The following is a 21,113-nucleotide window of genomic DNA, read 5'->3' as shown; positions in this document are numbered from 1 at the left end:
CGTCCTTTTGGATTTTAACGCGTCAGAGATGCAGGACGCAGACCTATTTACATCACTGATCATTTAACTTTTTTAGTTTTGAGTCTAAAAATCTATTTTTTTTAAAAAAAACAAGTATAAAAATGGACCACAGTTGGGGTGAAATAATTCCACTTGTTTCCAATGCAAATCAACTCGTTGAGTAGAACTAATCGCACTACTATTTTGTGGTCGATAAACAAAAATGATTGAGATATAATCCATTGTTTCTACATTGGAGAGATCTAACATCTCGCTATGTGTAAAGAAAAACAGAGTAATAAGTTGTGTTGCTTTGTTCTCCTTAGCTTTTACTTTAGTATTGGGGAAAGTGATACCATAATCCGATTTTAGCCTAATATCCACTAACATTAATGTTGTCAGCTCATGGCTAATGTGGACGAACAACGAGTTAACGTCTTTACTTCAGCTGTGTTCCTGTGTGAGTTGTGAGGAGAAGAAGATTAATTTCCTCTTCCTGTCAAACAGGAAACTGTTCAGTACGTGAGTCGGTTGAACAAGACTATGACTTCCCCTCTGTCAATAAACACACACACACACACACACGCACACACACAGGTTGGCACAGATCAGTCAGGCCCTGTGCTTATGAGTTTTCATCTCTCTTTCATTTTCATTCTCCAGTTTCATCATTCTCGCCTCTCTCGCTCTCCTTCTCTTCCCCCTCCCATTTCTTCCTTTCTTTTTCAGCCTTATTGTTTTTCATCGTCTCTCCATTGCTCTTTCGCATTCAGTTTCTCGTTCTTGTTCATTGCTTTTCTTTCTCTCTCTCTCTCTCATATCAACCTTCTCTCTCCCTCTCTCTGTCTCTCTCCCTCAGGCTAGCAGTGTTTATATTTCAGTCGTTTATTTCTACAAATGTCAGACAGTGTTTCTGCCCTCCGTCTATTGATCCGCTGACAGAGAGAGAGAGGGAGAAAGAGAGAGAGAGGGAAAGGCAGAGACAGAGACACAGGTAGAAAGAGAGACATAAAGGGAGGAATGGGAGAGATGAGAGAAAGGAGGAGAAGCAGATGTATGGGGTAAGAGAGATTGATGAAGAGAGAGAGAGAGAGAGAGACTGAGGAGGGGGAAAGAAAGAGCGGGATAAAGAATGAGTGAGGTAGAGAGAGCCTCGAGTATTTTAATCACTCTTTCTCTCAGTTCACTGAGCAACCACAGACTGACTCAGACCTTCCCCTCCTCTTCTTTCTTCTCTAATTCTATCCATACCTCTCTGCTCCCTCTCTCCTCATAGTGCCAATATCACTCTACCAAGTAAAACAAAGATAGATAGAAAGACAAAACGAACAAGATGGATAGATAGATAAATGGATAGATAGATGAACAAGTGGATAGTCAGACAGGAAGACAGATAGAAAGAGGCGTGTGCAAAGAGATCTAAACTCAAGTTACCTACCTTTTTATTTGCAGAATACAGTTTATCACCGGTTTATCACCAGTTTATCATACATTTTTCAGCTGACATGCATCTTTATGACCCAAATTCATAGTATTCATTATAGTAAGTACTGTCAACTGATGTAAGTTATATGGAGACACTGTCATTTAAAGGAAAAACGGCATAAATTCAAGCTATAATTGATTTTTGTATTATATTGGTGGTTGTTTGCCTTAAGATGATCACCGACTGGAGGTCAAAGTTTACCCACCTATATATTTCCCACTACATGACTTGGTGTGTGTAAAGTGTGTAGTATCTGTAGAGAGGGCCTACCTGCACATTTGGTGCGGGTGATAAGTGGAGGTCCAGGCATGCCTGTCCCTCCCTCTCCCGGTCTGGTGAGTAACACTCTGATCTCGTACTCTGTGTCTGGGTCCAGGTGCCATAACTTGTAGTTGGGAGAGTTCACAGCGTGAGTCTCCGTCCAGCTGCCCGATGTCATGCGGTATTCAACCTAGGGGAAATAACAAGTCATTTAGTATTAGTAGCATTAATAAGACTCTCCACGTCACAGTTAAGTTATGAGAGCTAACAGCATGGCTCTCTGTCCAAATGCCTGATGTCAGATGATATTCATCCTACAGGAAATATTATTATTTATTTAAAAACAGATAGCTGTGGTCGTCAGCATTGATTAGCTGATTCCCACTGTAAACCTCTATAAAATACCCAATAAACACACACATGTGACCGCATACCAATTCATTTAAATATTAATGTACTAGCCCAAAATCACCACTCATACCGCTACTTATGTAGCAACCACTTTGTTTAGCTGCTGTTCAAGAACTTTATTACTAGGTGGAATAATAACATTTTATTATTATGATCGTTTAATTACAATTTATTAAAAATAAAAGATTTATTGGACATTTAGGTTCTCTTTTTATTACAAATAGTGTGCAACAACCGTTTTATAAAAGCAATAAGCCACACTGGAGGCCATCATTTACAGTGATTTTATAACAGCTAAGAGGCGTTAAGTACAACCTCTCATGGCTTATTGCTCAAATATCATACAATATCTCAGATCTTATGATGCCTGGAAAACATACCTCTTTCAGTATAATAGGCCCATCTCCAAATATGGAGTTAGCATTGAGCTGAATCAGCAGATACGTAGGGCCGACACCTAGCAGCTGGGGCGGGGCGATGGGGCGAGGAGGCTCTGAGGAGAGGAACACAATGAACAAGTTCAATTAAATTACACCATACAAATTTAGCTGAGACACCAAGACAGACTGCTAATTGCAGAAAATGCAAGCAGGATTTTTTTTTTGCTTTCACTGGATGACAGGGAGAACAAAACAGCCAACATGTCCAACACACTGCAGCCATTAGGGTTTGGGTGGGATGCAAATCCTGGTTAGGGTAATGGGCCACCGGGTGGTTTTAATTGAAGTAAGGACACAAAATGGTGGTGGTGAACTCAAAAATGACCCAACCAAACTAGGGTCTCTATTGTCTCCAGGCTTAAAAACCCTTCTCTAACTCATCTGCTTCTCTTTATCTACTTCTCCTTCTTTGTGATTGGTATAGATTTAATAAGGGAAATCAATAAGGGATAAGGGATTTACCTGGATTCACCTCATCACTGTACTTCATGAAAAGAGTGAGTGTCCCTACTATTTTGTATGTTCAGTGTATAAAAATGTTCAAAAGTATAAAAACAAGAGATTCCACAGTGGCATTTTAATATTAAAGATTATCTGATTGCGTTTCTGCTTCATCAGACAGTATACAGTATCATTTGAAATTGAGCCAGGCACTAGGTCCCATGATCCTCTCAGTGAATGTGTGTGTGTGTGTGTGCGTGTGTGTGTGTGTTTGATGGATGTGTGAAGGTTCAGGGCCAGTGAATCAGATCAGTGCTAGCTGTCACGCACACTTGATTGACGAGCCGACAGCCCAACACACACAAACAACCTAAACACACACGCTGCATCAAAGATTCATCTACTTGACAAACACTCACACACACAGTTCATACACACATTAATTAATCACAAACACTAACCACACACACACACATGTACTACTATCACACCAGATACACACACTCTGATCCATAAACATCTATCTCCCATGAATCATACACATCTCTCTCTCTCTCTCTCACACACACACACACACACCTACACACACTCTCAAACACACCAATACACACTCAGTTTTGCTGTCTGTATGGAGATAGAAAAGAAGATGATTATTTTTGCAATAACACCAATCCAGCTTCAATCACATCATATCAAAGTATTATCTGAATTATCTGTGTGTGTGTGTGTGTGTGTGTGTGTGTGTGTGTTTGTGTGTGTGTTACTGTGCACGTTGTTCCTTTACAGTTTTTCACAATTGTTTACACACTAAAACTGGAACTTGGGACACAATCACTAAAACCTGAAACTCATGTATCAAATCCCTAAACTAAGTCTGCAAACCTACAAGCACATTTTCTGCTTTTCACTCAGTTTGCAATTCTCTATCACACTTTTTGCAAAACACTACACACAGTAATGTGTAGTTTTCTCTCATTCTCTACCTTAGGCACAAAAACTAAAATCACATGTGTTCATTTGGAAGCACTGCCATCCCAAATGCTAAACTTCATTTACCAATTGGCCACATCCACTCATCACACATATAAACACTAATATCTGAATTGTTCACTCTGAAATCAGAGCTTTAGCACTGTAAAAAAGGCCACAGGTGAGCTCTCTTGCTTTTGAGAACAATGGAAACCAATGTTGCAGTGAGAGCGAGAGGAAGAGGAGTGACAGTAAGAGGAGGAAGAGGAGGAAGAGGAAAAAGAAGAGCAAGGAGAACAGTTATCTCAGATGAGATCCGGGTCACTTTGGTTCACCATGTGGTCCACATGGGTTGAGCATGAGGGAGGCTGGGCAGAGAGTCCAGACCAACCTGAGCTTCACTGCTGCTTCCATCATCCAGACATTCAGAAATAGGACTAGAGTATACTATAAAGAACAGTAGCATGGTGTAGAGAGTAGGCTACATGCCTGTTACGCCTCTCTACACCATGCTACTGTTCTTTATAGTATACTATAGTCCTACATATCACTAGGCCTGTGCTACTCAGTGATGGTTGGCCAATGTTACAGTAATGTCTCATTTCATGTTGAAAAATATTCTTGTACCATAACCAATCACATCATGTTTTTAGATCTTCTGCAGAACTGAGAGACGACCAGTCTGTGTGAACATGGCTTGTGATGTAGATGAGGTGCTGTCCGACCCAAATAGGAGGCAGGATGCAGCCTCTTTTTTTACATTTTTTTTTTACAGAAAACCTTTTTTTCTGTTTTTCGCCAACTGCATTGTGTTTTGTATGTAGAACACTTCACACATCCAACACATATTCAAGTGTTGAAATAGATTATTTGTGATTGAAATAAAGTATTTTAGGCGTAACAGTATTTGTGTATATATACATTATTGTAACAGCCTTTTACAACAGGCTGCTGTGCATAAGTCTAACTCTGACAATGCAAAAGGCATAAGCCTACTGATGAGATATTCATAATAGTGTTTTCCGTTAAGCACATCAGTGTGTAGTCGGTTGTTAGAAAGATGTATTCATGTGATGGTTGTGTGTGTCATTTTGTTGCAAAATACCATTTTGAAAAGAGATAAAATGGTTTTGAATGCAGTGTTTCATTTTGCCAGTGATTTGTGGAGTTTTTCATTTTATGTTAGTGGTTTTGTGTTTTGTGTTTAGAGTTTTGAGAAAATGAGCCCTAGTTTCAGAAAATGTGTGTAAGCAATTGTGAAAAACTGTAGTTATTTATTTAACTATAGTTATTTATATTTTGTATTGCTGTCACCTCTTCCTGTTCTCCTTGTGTGTGTATGTGCGTGTGTGTGTGTGTGTGTGTGTGTGTGTCTGTGAGCGTGTGTGTGTGCTGAAGACGGCTGTCAGAGAGGTGCAGGCTGGGAAATGTCTTTTTACCAACAGATGAAACACTGTAGTTTGACAGCACGCGTGCACGCACACACACACACACACACACACACACACACACACAGTGTTGAATCCAGATAATGAACGTTGAAGTGAGTTCAGAAAACCAACGTCAACAACATGTCAGCCTGCAACGCCGTCAAATAAACAAAATAAACAAGTCGATGATTAACAAACAAATGAACAAATAGAGAAATAACTCAAAGATACATTTATACTATATATATTCAGATAAAATAAAATAAAAAGATAGTTTTTCTAATGTGTGTGTATGTGTGTATGTGGTTGTCTGCTTGCATGCTTGTGTGTGCACTTGAATGTGTGTGTGTGTGTGTGTGTGTGTGTTGCTTAAAAACCTATTGAACATCTAAAAGATAAATAATAGAGATAAAAAAGAAACAGTGAGGAACGGAAGTGGGTCATTACGTGACTCAAGAGAGAACAATACTGGAATGGGTTCACGCTTTTGATTTTGTCTTTTTTTTTGTTCCATCACTTGTCATTTGTAAAGCTGACCTAAAAAAAAATAACAAATCATTATTGATTCTGCGACGGTTTTGTTGTCACAGTTGCTTTCATTATTAATCACGTGTGTGAACCTTCTCATTATTTCTCATTTTTGGGTCAAATGTAAATAACAAAAAAAAAAAGAAGAAGAAAAATCAACATCATGGAAACTTCAAAAGCAGGTGTCGTTTTCAGCCTCATCCGTTTGTGTGATTAAGTTTCTTTTGTCCCCACTGTCACCTTTATTATTGATATTAGATGAGAAACTCGTGATGCATTTTATTTTCAGGGGGATTGGCAGCTTGGCTTCAACCATCAAGGTATTTTCTGATTTACTGTAAGATGTATGCTCTAGTGAGTCACATCAAGGAGACAGAGAGAGAAAGAAAGAAAGAAAGAAAGAAAGAAAGGAAGAAAGAAAGAAAGAAAGAAACAGAGGACAGTTAGTTTGTTGCTGCCCAGTGACCGGCGCCCACTAGGCATGTTCTTGTTTGTTGTTCATCGTCAGCAACCTTGTCAATAAAGTTTAGCTTTCGCGAACCGCTGCTGACATCACCATGGAACTCATTGGAGGACATCTGACCTCGAGAACAAGGGAGGAGAGTGTGTGTGAGTGTGTGTGTGTGTCTGTGTGTGTGTGTGTGTGTCTCAGCCCTATCGATAGCCAACAGTGGTAGTTTTCAGATTTTCTACAGTTCCATACAGCCTGAAGCCCCACCTGTCACTAACACTTAGAGTGAGAGGGCGGTAGTGTGGATCAATGTGTGTGTGTGTGTGCGTGTGTGTGTGTGTGTGTGCGTGTGTGCGTGTGCGCGTGTGTGTGTGTGCGTGTGTGTGTGTGTGTGTGCGTGTGTGCGTGTGCGCGTGTGTGTGTGTGTGTGTTAGGTTAAAGAGAGAAAAGGACATTTTGAGAGTGGACCATTTTAGGTTTAAGGGAGCTGATGGGGGTTAGGGAATGAATGTAAGTCAATGGAGTGTCCTCATAAGTCTGATACGTGTGTGTGTGTGTGTGTGTGTGTGTGTGTGTGTGTGTGCGCATGTGTGTGTGCGTGTGTGTGTGTGACAGTAATGTTGCAGGAGCTTTTTAGGCCATGGATTGTGTGCGTAATGCGAGCTGGCATGGTGATGCGTGTGTGTATGTGTATGTGTGTGTGTGTGTGTGATACGAGCTGGCGTGATGATGCGCTCTGTCACCGTAGTAACCAGAGGGCAAGGCTTTATTAGAGCTAGGCTCTGACCAAACCACTAGTGACACACACATACACACAGTCGGATACAGAGAGTCAAACTCTCACAAACCTCCCTCACACACATACACACGCACACACGCACGCACGCACGCACACACACACACACACACACACATATAAGGGCATGGATTTCAGTTTAGAAATGGTAGGGACATTTAAGGTGGGGGGTCCGGGGGTTCTCCCCCAGTGCAATTTTGTGCATTTTTAGACTATTTGGCATGACTTGTGGCACCTTGAGTATTGAAGTAATTTTAGTGTTTTATCATTATTTACCCTCAAAAACAAATTAGGCCACATAACAAATACTGTGAAACTTGGCAGCTATTGTGATAATTTGACCATTGACCTTATTACCCCCAAATAGAGCTTTTCATAGAAACACTGCATGTGTATGTATTCATATGTTATGTGATTAATGTCTGTCTGTGGGCAAATTTATTTAAATTAACTCAAAGATAATATATGATACACCACTGCCACATATTTGGCTAACATTACAGTCAATCAGACAATAGATAGCTACATATTCCTTATCTGTCCTTGTCATGCTAGCTAGCAAGCAAACTTTAGACAAATGTTAGTGATTTCAGTTGCAAAGATGAATAATGTGTAGCCAGTGCAGAAAATTGCCAAGGAAAATAACAATGACAACTCTGTCTGTTAAATTCACTTAAACATGTTGTTTTCACTCATCACTCACATTGGGTTGGAAATAAGACCGGATGTCTAATTCTCAACATTTTCTCAACACAAATTGGCAGCTCCGCGGCACAGATTAAACTGTCTGCACCTGTCATTTGATTGTGGGTTTGTTTGTGCACTGTGATTGGCCTGAAGGTCCAAACAACACCAACTTTGGTGTAAAAAACGAACCAAACCAGTGTCGGAAGAGTGGAAGGGACAAAATCATGTTTTCAAAAAAGTGCAAGAGATATGTCCAGATCAGTTATATAGAAATCAACATGCATGCACACACGCACACACACAGATAATTCAGATAATACTTACTTTGATATATGATTGAAGCTAGATTGGTGTTATTGCAAAAATAATCATCTTCTTTCCTATTTTCTGTAATTCTATTTCTATTTCTAACTCTAATATATCCTGTTCACCTACAGAAAAACTTGTGAGGCAGGGCTGTCGTCCTGTTGTCCATCTAACCATTCCTTCCTCTATATCATTCATCCATCCATTTATCTATCCATCCAACCACCACATTTTGTTCTTGTCTTGGACTTGGAGTTGGTTCATCTTGGTCTTGGTTTTGTCTTAAATATGTATTCTGTCCATTTTCAAATTTCTGCTGGAGGAAGAGAGAAAAGTCTCTCCCATGATGCACCTCTCTGTTGGTCTTTCTCTGGCCGTGACAGCCCTGCCACACACAGGGAGAAGCTGATGGTACATCTCTGTCATCTCCATGTTAGAAATATCAATAGACTGGGTCTGTGTATACGCGTCCCGAAGCAGTCCCACATCTCCCAATGGACCACTTTTCAGGAATTGAAAATGAAACCTGGCTTACTGTCCTGTTGTTGAACATTTTTAACATACATTTAACATTTTTAATGTATTCAGGCACACTACTCTGACTCTTCCTTCCATTTTTCATATTCATCAGATTCCTACCAGATATGTGGTTCTTCCTCTGCTAATTTGTCATCTCTTTCTCTCTCTCTCTCCAGTTTCATATCATGATAAATCAATATCACAAATAAAATATTGAGAGCAAAAACATAAAAGTAATACAGCTCAACTCTGTCTATATTCATAGTTATCAGTGTCCTGCAGAAACCTTGAATCTCCCATAAGCAGACTTTTCAGGAACTGAGAAAAACATACTCCCTGTTCCTTTGATTTCTCTCTCGCTCTTGCTCATCTCCCATCTGATATTTCCAATAAATAAACATGAGGCTCCTCTCTTTCTGCATTCATACATGCAGTCCTCATTCTTATATTGTGACATCTTTCTAACAACCAGACTCTGGATCAATATTCATAATGGCCAGAGTCCTTCATAGCTCCAAAAAAACAACTTTTCATGGATTGTTAAAGTGGCAGGTTTTCCCATTGACGCCCGGCTATCAAACACACTGCGCTGAATCGGCCTTATTGAATGTGAATCTCCATATTTTCATATATGTAGATTGGTTGTATTCATGTTTGGACACTTGCTTCCTGCTGCGTCGATTCCTCATCTCTTTCCTCTGCCTTCTCATATTCTTCTCATATAAGATATTCACGATAAATAAACATGAGCCACTCATATATTCATGCTCAATCAGCAGGGTCCTGCGGAAAACGTGCACCTCCAAAATGCTTGTTTTTCTTGACCAAAGAAAAAGGAAACCATTTCATTGTTGGTCCCACTGGGAGCGACAACCCTTACCCCAGCAGTGTCAGAGCCATTGAGCGACACGGAATTGAACCCCTAACCCTGATAGTGTAAGCGCTCCACTATCTGAGCGAGACAGGCCAATATTCATATTCATATTGAGAGTGATGCTCGCTGCTGCTTTGATTTCTCATTTCTCTCTCCTCTTCCATTTCTTATGCAGAATAATAAACATGACTCTGCTCGACTGTTTACATATTCAGACATATTCCTGATTCTGATATGGATATTCTGGGGATAATGAGCTGAGTATTTACATTCAACTTTTCTTCACCATCTCCTCTTCTCCCGTCGCTCGCCCCCCCCCCCCCCCCCCTTCCCTATTCGCCTTCTATCTCCCACTCTTCTCCTTCCCTTCTGTCACTCCCACATCACCTTCTCTCCCTCTTTCTCTCCCCTTTCCCCCCCCTCTCTCTCTCTTTCTATTTCTCTCTCTCTATCTCTCTCTGCCCTCCTCTTCTCTCTCTCTCTGGGAGATGAATTGAATATGTAAGCTATTGGATGTGAATGAATAAAGCATCCCATCTCAAACACACATTGGTGACACCTTATTAACCACATGTCAGCTGCACATGACAGTTAGAGCGCGCGGGGCACACACACACACACTCTCACACATTTTCCATACACACACAATACACGTCCGCACATAGACACAAACACGGCCGGTTCACACTGACACGCACGTACGCACGTGCGCACACACATGCACATGTATAAACACACATAGAAGCAGAAGGCTGGCATACACACATACATTTACATATATATACATAGACAAACACACAATCTCGCTCATTAGTCTATATTGTATTAGCGAGTTGTATTTGACACAGTGAATCTGCTCTTGATATGAAAGATATATCTTTTCAAAATTGTGCTTACTACACTGTCTCATAGTAATAACATAAGACTGGGTCAAAAAAAACAAAAACTACTGGGTCAACAACAGGGTCATGGGAAAATTAAAATGGGCCCCCAAAACCTTTCAGGAGAAATTGGTTTCCAAAGCTACTGACTGTCACCACTGCCTTAACTTACCTTACTTTCCACTGGATACTGACATAAAGCAGAAATACTCTCAGAAAAACGCAAACTTAAAAAACATCCTCACCTCTGACAATCAGGCCAGCGAAGTTGGACACCCCGGAGCCGCGCTCTGATTGGGTGACGCAGCGGTACAGATCTTGATCCTGATTGGTGACCTCTTTGAGGCGGAAGGAGGCGGCGAATCGTCTGTGGTTGATGTTTTTAGTCTGAGCCACAGGAATGTCTTCGCCATTTCTCCTCTAAAAGACAGACAGGTAGACAGAGCCGGTACTGCAGGGGCTGATGGGGGTGGGGGGGTTGACTGCCTTGCTCAAGGTCGCGAGGCAGCACTGCACCACACACACACGCCCGTGCACACACACTCACATTCCATCACTCACTGACAGCAGGTTTGAAGGTCATCACCACAATAGAGCCATAATGAAATCAGCAGCTATTAAACTCTTAATCAAGTTAGCAGCTAGGTTGTATAGCCTGGAGAGAGCTGTGTGTGTGTGTGTGTGTGTGTGTCTGTGTGTGTGCGTATGATAGTTTATTGTTGGATGTACAGTACCTGTCCTGAGGGCGGTACATTGAGTGCTTTCTTTTTTCTTTTTGTCCTCTTTGTCTATGTCTCTACAGTATATGTTTGTATATACATACATATACTATATATACGTGTGTGTAGTCATGGATTGTTGTTCATCTACTAGCAATACATTGAAACGGGGCATTCTGCGTATGTATGTGTGTGTGTGCGTGTGTGTGGTGATGACCGTACCTGTAGCCAGAGTTTATTGTTTGATGTATCTCGTCCGGTAGCGATACACTGAAACGTGGCGTTCTGCCCAGCGTTCACCTCCACGTCCCCCAGACGCAGGAAATGAGGGGATTTATCTACAGGAAATGAGGTCACAGTGATGGAGGAAATCAGATCAATATGCTACTAGTAATGAGGTTATGGCAAGGTTGTATGATTTGTGCTTTAAAATGCTTTTGGTTTCGTTTTATTTGGCTGTAGGAAGTGGAAACGGGGTGACAGAGCCAGAGGGAATTATGGATACAAATAGGTCGGGTTATTACAAAGCATATATATTTCTGGACATTTTGTAACCCTGAGGAATATTATTATTATTACTGCTATTAGAGTTTACTGAAGTCCAAAGAAAGCACAGCAGGATAGCTTATTGCCATTGGGAGGTAACGTCAATGTCACATCCGGTATAATTCGCATAGACTCCAATTCTAAACTACCATGCTAAGATATGAAATAAGCCTTTTAGGCCCTGAAGATGCAGTTCGACTTTGACATTTTCATTCTGGGGAGGTGATTGCAATCATAGATAGCAGCTACTATGGTGATGAAACGAAAACACACACACACACACACACACACACACACACACACAAGCTTGTGTGTCCAGAAATGCAGCTGTGAGGATGAATGCTTCTACTGTGGAGACTGAGGACTAATTCCATTTCAAATACTTGTTCCCTACAGGGTATCTTTGTTCTCTTTCCCATTAGGTGCCCTGGTCCTCTCCCTTTCAGAGACCAGGGCGCTTTTAAATTTCCTCAGAATCCCTTCGTTGGCCAAAAAATGTCCAGGAATTTATAATATCGACAACTTCCAACAGGACAATCTCACATACAGTACAAGGGGAATGTGCAAGACTGATTTCAGTGCACAGTTCCTAATAGACAGATGGACCTGATTGTCCAAATTACTAAATCGATTCCTCAAAAAATCTACTGAAGCACACTAGCTAAAGGAGTTGTAACTGCTTCCTTGTCACTGCTGTCACATGGGGACCCACTAGGAACTGGCGTGTGACCCATAGTTTAACAAACCAGGCTGTATAGTTCCAGGTAATACTTTGCACTCACAACTCTTTTAGATCGAGGGCTCTAGCAGCAAGGAAACACTGAAGGGAAGGAGAGAAGGGGACTTAAAACGTAGCAAGAATTTAAAATGGATCGCAACTCTCATCTCTCTCCTCTCAGTACTAGACAAGACAGCTACTGTTCAGTGTGTTTGTGTAACTGTGTGTGTGTGTGTGTGTGTGTGTGTGTGTGCGCGCGTGTGTGTGTGTGTGTGTGTGAAAATGCTGAGTGGTCAGAATCTTCTCTCTCCATGATTGCCCTAATACTGTCTCATTTCCCGCTTCACTCTCTCCCACTCCCTCTTTCTCTCTGTCTGTTTCTCTCTCTCTCTCTCTCTTTCTTTTTCTCCATCCCTCCCTAAGACTGTCTTTCTCTCCTCTCTCTGCTCCTCGTTCTTCCTCCCCCTCTCCCTCCTCTCCCTTCCACCTCTCCTGTGTCACCTTCCCACTTATCTACCCATTCAACTGCAACAGAAACCATCCTAGGTACAGTCTAATTAGTGGCCAAAGCTATCAGCGTCTATGCAGCGAACTAGGACTAATTGCTGGCATGCTAATGACTCACCGCATGGGTAGCTGAGCACCTGAATGTCGTCTATGGCGATGAAGCCGGCTTTGCTGTCCGAAACCTCTGCTTCAAAGATGACCTGAGAAAAGAGATGCCGATTTTGGTATTATTATTATCATCATCATCATAACTACATAACATTTAAGAAGAATGTGATGAATGTATTGATATACTCTGTGTATTTTAATTTGTTTTTTATTTGCTGTTTAAATTTCTGCTTTGCAAAGTGTACAAATGTATAATGAAAGTAAGGAATGTTAAATTAGCAGAGGAGGGAGAAATGCAGAGGAGAAGAGAAGGAAAGTTATTCTGTGAGGCAGCGAATTCCATTTCTGACCCTCCATTAGCCTGGAAATGGAACAGCTTTAGCAAAATAAAAATGTACAAAACACAAAATACAACAACAGCAAAAAACACTGGGAATGCTGCTCCTAGGAGAAAATGGAAATTACATAACAAACAAATGCTCTGCTTGCAAATCACAAACCTCAGTAGCACTGTTACCGAATCATCAACCCTCTATAGCACTGTTACCAAATCACAAACTGCGCCTCTGGACGGTGTTTTAGATGCATTTTGGACATAGAAGCTACTAAGTAAGCACATTTCAATTCAAAATTGCTGCCAAGGTGACGGACAGAACCTAAGCTGTCAGGGGCAGACAGAAAGTCACTGGCAGCCACTGGAAATGGGCATAAAACTAGATAAATACAACGCTAGCATTATCTCGTAAGAGACTGCTGTGAATGTAGATTTAGATTTGGACATTGGCCATTGAGCCAGAAAGGACAGATGGGACACTTCCTGTTGGATCATGGTAATCTCCTCTGGTATACCTAAGATGGCTGCCATAGAATTGATAATGATAAGTAATGAAAATCACTGCAGTGTGGATGGTAAGGTGGAGGGTTAGCAGGCTATGAGCCACCTAAACTACACTCATTTAGACACACACACACACACACACACACCTGTGATCATTTCATCAGCCAACTGATTTGATGTTTATGCTATCTATCCCTCCGCCTATCCGTCTTCTATCTATTTATGCTTGTCACTCTCCTACCCTCCCTCTCTTTCTCCTTTTCCACTTGTTCATTCTCCCTCTCACTATTCGGCTACCCCTCTATCAGCCTCTAACAGTCTCTCCTCCTTTTCTTATATGGTTAAGAATACTGTTAATACTGTTGAGAAGTAAATATCAAAAATACAAAAATGCTGAGTGGAAATAATTTTCCTGACTCCAGTCATTAAGTTGAAAATTTTCTTGGCACCTGGTATTAAAGCATGTGAATAAGCAGACCACTAGTTTGCTTCTCTGTATTTCAAAACACAAAAACTATGGCATTGAAAAATTATGAGTTTGTGAGTTGTGATTATGATATTTATTTTTTGCTAGCCTGGTCCTTGAAGTGATATTTCTACACTGCAGTCAACAGGTGCTTCCATTTTCCACCATCCCATTTTGTCGACCAGTCTGTCAGAGGTGAGGATAAAGTCAATTCTCCTCATCCTCATCTATCTCTCCTTCCCTCCTCCTCTTCCCTCTAGTCCTCCTACCCCCTCCACTCTTCATTTCCTCCATCATCTCTCTGTCCCGCATCTCTCTCTCTCTCCCCATCACCCCTCTTCTCTTTCTCTCCCTCGCTCGCTTGCCGTCTCTGTTTTCTAACCGTGTTTACTCAGGGAGGAGTGCTGTAATGAACAGAGGAGGAGGAGAGGAGGGAGGGGTCAGAGAGAGAGAAAGAGAGAGGGAGAGGGAGAGAGAGAGAGTGAGAGAGAGGGAAGGAGAGCGGTTGTTGTCATTCATCACCTGTAAAAGGAAATCTGCTGTGAACTGTTTACCCATAGCTTATCATCCTCTGCTTGTCACACTCTGCCCCTCTCTGTCTCTCCCCCCTACCAATCTATCTTGTCTCTCTCTCCTATCATCTTTCACTCATAGCTCACAGTGGAGCGGAGCAGAAAGGCATCAGTTGACTTTTAATACCTTCATCTCTCCGTCTGTCTGACTGCCGGCCTGTCTGCCCGCCTGCCGCCGCGGTCTGCTGATCATTGCAGCCGCTTGTTATTATAACCACGTTTCTCTTGAAGCCATAACATGACCTGCTGACTTCTGCCCCTGTGTGTGCATGTGTGCGTGTATATATGTGTAAATTCTCGCATCTCTGAGAAGTTCACTTTTTGTAGAGAATACTAAAAACAGCATAACTTCAACATTAATGCCCATGAATTTCTGAAACTACGGGTTTTGAATGAGTTCCACCAGGCCTGGGGTCATGGCACAAACCATTGCTCATTTCTGATTTTTGTTTGAATTTACTCATCAGCGACGTGACCATCTGAATTCGGTGATTCATGGGTCTGGCGGTGGTTTCCTCTAAGGAGATATGTCGATCATGCAAGCGTCAAGAGCTCTGGCAGGACTCATTAGTTTGTAGGCTGGATTACTGATAGCTTGTTTTTACAAGTTCTCGCATGGGTAAAACAAGTCCTTGCTCAGGAATGATGAAGACGGAGGACTGAAATATCATCGGTCCAGAGTAGGGTTGGCCGATAGCGTATATCCTCCTGTCAACCACTCGCATATATCACCCTGTTCCTGTATGGGGATTGAATTCAAATGTATTTTTTTGAACTCCGCAAGGAAGGGGCATTTTTCCATTTTCCATTATAGCATTAGTAGTAGTCCTTGCAGTCAAGAAAAGAACTGATGAACAAGCATCAGGTGGTGGTGCATTCCCAAAAGGAAGCAGTAGCAAAAGATACTCAAATGGGACAAAACCAGCGCACCCTGAGGAAAGCTCTGGGGAATGTCAGCTGTGTTTAGGCGTCTTCTGTGTTGGCTCTAAATACATTTTAAATCAACTTGAGCATCATTTTTGTCTATGTTTGTGCTGCCATTTTAGTGTACTGCACTAGACTATAATTTAAACTACCAAAGATCAAGGTAATTTAAATTGGCAAAAAATCAGCTAGGGAATTTCTACCGACAAGGGATTCAGTTCTTCACAGATCCCAGGTGTAGGCCTATTTGTACAGTTGCACAACCCCAGTCCAGAGAACAATCCATTTGCTGATAAATTCAGGAAAGAAACCCCAAAAAACAACTTTGCCAATCCCACGTGACACAAAATTCAAATGATTACGTGGTTACAGAGCGAATATTCAGTGAAAAAATTAGGGATTGGTTAATTTGGTTAGGTCTAGCCTTCAGGCAATGGTCAAGGAACTTACTCGGCACCTAAAGGCAATGCTAAATGTTATTCAAAAAACGTAATTATGAAGTCTACCCCAGATAGTGGTGTGTGTGTGTGTGTGTGTGTGTGTGTGTGTGTGTGTGTGTGTGTGTGCTCTATACGTGCGTCTGCACAGTCTTCCCCTGGTGAAACCGGTCTCATTACAACTCCAGCTAAAGTGCTAACACAGAAACATGTTGGAACATGAAATAATAGCTTCATAACCTCAAATCCAATAACCTGTTCTACAGCCTGAAAAAACAACATAAGCTTCAGCAAACCAGGATGATTATATTCAATTAAAACATGTTGACACACGAGTTTCATGCTGCTGATCTCCTCCCTACTCGCTGAGGGGGACTGAGCTCCAGATGGGCCATTTGGAGGATGTTTTCACACTTCGCCTTACAGTAACATTATAGAGGTCCCCAGGCTGTGGGTATTAACATGATCTGTATGTGTGTGTGTATGTCTACTGAGGCTACTGTTAATGAGCAGTATAGTGTCAGAACTAGAAAGACTAGCTGACTGGCTGTGATCCCTACAATCACAAATAAAAAAAGATAGAGATCGAAAGAGACGGAAAAAAAAGAGAGAGATAGAGATGACAGAGAGCTGTTGCCAATTTATGTCAAATATCCTTGTTTTTCACACCAGTCATTATTGGAATCCATAAATCAACTATTGCTTGTTATACCTCAATTAGTAGCCTAATCATTTCTCTGTATTGTAAAATCATATTCACCGCAGTTAATTGTACTGTAAATTGCTTTTGCAGTATTCATATTATTTTTGACAGTCATGCCAATAAAGCATCTTTCAAATGAAGAGAGAGAGAGAGAGAGAGAGAGAGAGAGAGAGAGAGAGAGAGAGAGAGAGAGAGAGAGTGATAAGAGTGACAAACTGAGGAGATTGTTGACAAAATCCAATGGATAGCCTGAGAAACAGGCGGTCAGTAGTGTACTTGGAGCAAAAAGGCAGTGTGTCCCACATACATCACATATAAACAGCTTATCACCTGATGAGACAGGACGGACAAATGATCCACTAAACACAAAGGAAACACAACCTACTATACATGTTGTAGTTGTTGATTATATCTATATCGACTGATTTATTGATGTTGTTGTTTGTTAATTGGGTGCCTATGTCAGAATATTACTCAATTACCTCTTATTTAATGTTGTTAACCTTTACTGTCTACATGGTTTGTCACCATTTACTTTGGCAACAGGAGCTGAGGTATATTATATCAATAAAGCTCATTTGAGAAATGCAAATATGAGAGAGAAAGAAGGAGAGAGTAGGGGTGAGATGGTAAAGCTCCAACTGTAGACATGTTTACAATGTTTACTGTTAAATATGAATCTGAATTTTCTTGGTTTACAGCATGCTGAAAGAATGGAAACATGGTAAAATGAAAAAGAACAAACAACAGACACAACAGCATCGCCAACAATGTCAAAGACCACTATGGTAACCCCCCCCCACACACACACACACACACACACGCACACACACAACACACACACACACACATGCACACTCCCTCCCTGTCTTTCTCAGTGTCTTTCTAGCCTAATCGTCACCTCCTGAGCCTCAGTCAACACAAATAAATCAGCTTCCTGCCTCACAGCATGTGTGTGCATGTGTGTTCACATGAACTGTGCAACTGAAAAAAATGAAATATGTACATCATAAAGGCGGCAGGCATAAAGGCAGTCAGTCCATAATAATAATACTAATAATCATAATATTCAGAGTGTTACCTGATATTCGTTAGGCCAGAAGGTGGAGACAGCAAGTTCAGCTCTCAGCCAGTCTTTACCTAAACAACAAAATCACAGTCAACACGATCAGAATAAAATCACAACAGTGTCAGAAAAAGTGAAATGAGAATCCAAGTGGTACAGTCTTTACCAGTGTAGGACGTCACGTTCCATATGGGGTTGGCCAAGGGACCCTTGTTAACCTAGAGACGCATAGTAACACAGAATAACTATCACACACACAATCATAGTCGCAAAGCAAATATCATGCCAAAGTCAGCCAAATAAAACATGGTCCGCTGCATCTCCTGACGGGCTCAAAAAGGCCTCTTTCCCATTACACTGAGATGCATTCAAGAACACAAAAATAATACTAATTTTATACATTATTGATCCCTGTAGGCAAATTCTCTTTTTGCTTGCCCCCATCAACAGGGAGTTTAGCAGCAGGAGCTGGTAGGGATTCAGTGTCTTGCTCAAGGACACTTCAGCAGGGCGGATGCTTGCGAACAAGTGGGCTTGACCCTGGGTCATCCAGTTGAAGGGCAGCCTCTCTACTCACAACACCAGCCTGCTGCCCAAAGCAGCAACAAAACCAGGAAAATGGTAATTTCCCATTAAAAATAACTGGAAATTGTGTGTTCTAACAACCTCAAATCCAAAGAAAAGCTTTGAAGTCCAATCCCCGATGGTAAATGAGGATGAGAAGACAAGAGTGTGAAATAAACAACTCCAGTGGAAGGGATGAAGTTTTGATCATTGCATCATGAAACGCAGCCAGCGATGAGTTAGATGCTCCCGCCCTGCGTCTATCCTCCACACTTTGATAGGGAAATAGGGGTAACAAAAACATCTTAACACACAGAGTCTTGCACACGCATACATACACACTCCTATGTTAAAGGTGCATATGTAGCATTTTTGAACATCAATTTATCATTGTCAAATTAATTGCAATACCTTGGTATAATTACCGTACAATGAGACTATGGTCAGGACGATCAGTAGCCTCTGTCTCACGCAGATTTTCTTGTCTGTTTACGGAAATTATACTAATGTCTCAAAATTAATGTGGTGAAGATTTATCAGTGTTAAAATGCTACATGCAGCACCTTCAGCCGTTAAGTGTCTCAGGAAATTGACCCATTACAAGACAGACTGTTTACCAGGTAGTTATAACCATAAAAAATGAACCTTAACCAGTACAATCCGACTTGACCCATCAGGACAAGTCAACAAGTACATGAAGCTTTCATTTTTTCTGCTCTATTCTATTCTATTCTATTCATAAACAAAGGAAAAAGTCATTCTCCGCACCTTCACCAGGACATTGAGTGTGCCAGGGCTGGAGCCGTCGGGGCTGGTGAGCAGATAGTTGAAGTCGATACAGTGAGTATCGTTTTCCTTCATGACTGGGAGCTGAAACCTGGCCTTCTCCCCAACATCGTACTGAGAGACATCCACGTACATGTAGGAACCTGGACATAGAGACAGAGAGACATGGACCATGTTACCATCATTTCAAAGCTACATTACATTAATATAGTCATTAACAGCAAAGTGGGTCAGATTCACAGTGTTTGTGAATCTGACCTGGGTCCACACCCATGAATCACTCATTTTCATTTGCAGTTGTATTTGTTGGTAAACCACAGGACCATCTGAATACAGTGCTTGAAGGGACTGGCAGTGGTTTCCTCTGAGGAGCTAGTTGGAGTGTAGAGGCAGGGAATACTCTGACTGGACTTACCAATTTGTGGGCTGCATGCCCTCAGCCTGTGTTTACATGTACCTACGTGAGTAAACCAACTCTGTGATTGGTCAGGAATGATCTAAGTCGAGGACTGAAATACTATTGATTCATGAGAGGATGAATTCAGGAAAGCAGCTAAAAGAGACGCATAAATAAATAAATACACGATTTATGGGGCTGGATCTAGGCTATTATCCATCACTAGTAGCCTAGTAAAGAGCCTTCTGTCTTTCCTTTTCTTTTCTACTTCCCGTAAATCCCCTTTTCCTGTCTCTGTATCTCTCTGATAGTTGGCTCCAAGCAGTATGTCTGTGTGTGTGTGTGTGTGTGTGTGTGTGTGTGTGTGTGTGTGTGTGTGTGTGTGTGTGTGTGTTGTCTCTAATGTATGCCAATGCATATTAAGCCAACCATGAAACCAGGACATTCTAGTCCAACAACAGACCACTTCATGTGGAACATTGTGAGTCTGAGTCCAGCCAGCGCCTCTCCAATCTTTGGCCCACATTGAGTGCATGCTGTCAGTTCTGGGAACTGAACCTGTGACTTTCTGATTTCTGGTCAGCTTCTCCGACTTCTGATTAGTGATGTACACGAAGAACTGAAAGCAACCCTACACTCCCCTCTTCCCCTGCTCTCTCCTGCACCTTCTTGCCCTGGTTTGCCCTTCAGTCAGATTCAAGCAGTGGGTTTCTTGTCGTAAAAAAACAAAAAACAAACATCAGCCTTTATTCTTTCCCTTTATATCCCCATGTTTTCTCTCCCTTCTGCTTCTCTCTCCTTTCATTCCTTTAGGGCTTACAATACAAGATCCACTTCCCCCCAAACGCATAAAAACACTGCCCCCCTCTTCCTATTTCTCTGTCATTTGTTTCTCCTTTGCGATTGTGGGACTGTTTCGCAGCCAGCCAGGAACAACAAAGAAACAGAGGGAATGGGAAACAAAGAGAAGAGAAGAGAAGAGAAGAGAAGAGAAGAGAAGAGAAGAGAAGAGAAGAGAAGAGAAAGAGAAGAGAAGTGAAGTGAAGTGAAGTTGGCAGGTTGTTCTATTCCTTTTTTAAACCTCTCCCTAGCTTCTTGTCTCTTCTCCCCTACTTCTTTTATGTTCTTTTGAAATCCCTCATTCTAATTTTCCTCTTTTCTCCTCTACTCTTTTCTGTCCATTCCCCCATCTCCTCTCATTTCTGTGTTTGTACTGGGCAGCTTCCAGGTGGGAATGTGTGTAAATGTGTGAGTGTAAAGCAGGCCGTTGCTGTAAAAGAAC

The 21,113-nt window shown here is 41.5% G+C and overlaps 1 protein-coding gene across 3 annotated transcripts in view; it reads right to left on the bottom strand.

Annotated features, from left to right (window-relative positions):
- Positions 1 to 21,113, bottom strand: part of ptprk (protein tyrosine phosphatase receptor type K) — a 107,224-nt gene that overhangs the window by 40,139 nt on the left and 45,972 nt on the right. For all 3 annotated transcript variants that reach the window (XR_013507432.1, XR_013507433.1, XM_071906994.2), the window contains exons 3-10: positions 19,417 to 19,577; positions 18,251 to 18,302; positions 18,100 to 18,158; positions 13,089 to 13,170; positions 11,422 to 11,537; positions 10,726 to 10,900; positions 2,539 to 2,651; positions 1,757 to 1,937 (exon numbers count right to left, since the gene is read on the bottom strand). Coding sequence is in view for 1 of the 3 variants with exons in the window: in XM_071906994.2 (XP_071763095.1) it covers positions 1,757 to 1,937; positions 2,539 to 2,651; positions 10,726 to 10,900; positions 11,422 to 11,537; positions 13,089 to 13,170; positions 18,100 to 18,158; positions 18,251 to 18,302; positions 19,417 to 19,577 (939 nt within the window). In the remaining 2 variants the exon portion in view is untranslated. The remainder of the gene's footprint in view (positions 1 to 1,756; positions 1,938 to 2,538; positions 2,652 to 10,725; positions 10,901 to 11,421; positions 11,538 to 13,088; positions 13,171 to 18,099; positions 18,159 to 18,250; positions 18,303 to 19,416; positions 19,578 to 21,113) is intronic.

This window comes from Centroberyx gerrardi, chromosome 18 (genome assembly GCF_048128805.1).
Source record: "Centroberyx gerrardi isolate f3 chromosome 18, fCenGer3.hap1.cur.20231027, whole genome shotgun sequence".
Lineage (NCBI taxonomy): Eukaryota > Metazoa > Chordata > Actinopteri > Beryciformes > Berycidae > Centroberyx > Centroberyx gerrardi.
This window is presented reverse-complemented; position numbering and strand designations above follow the sequence as displayed.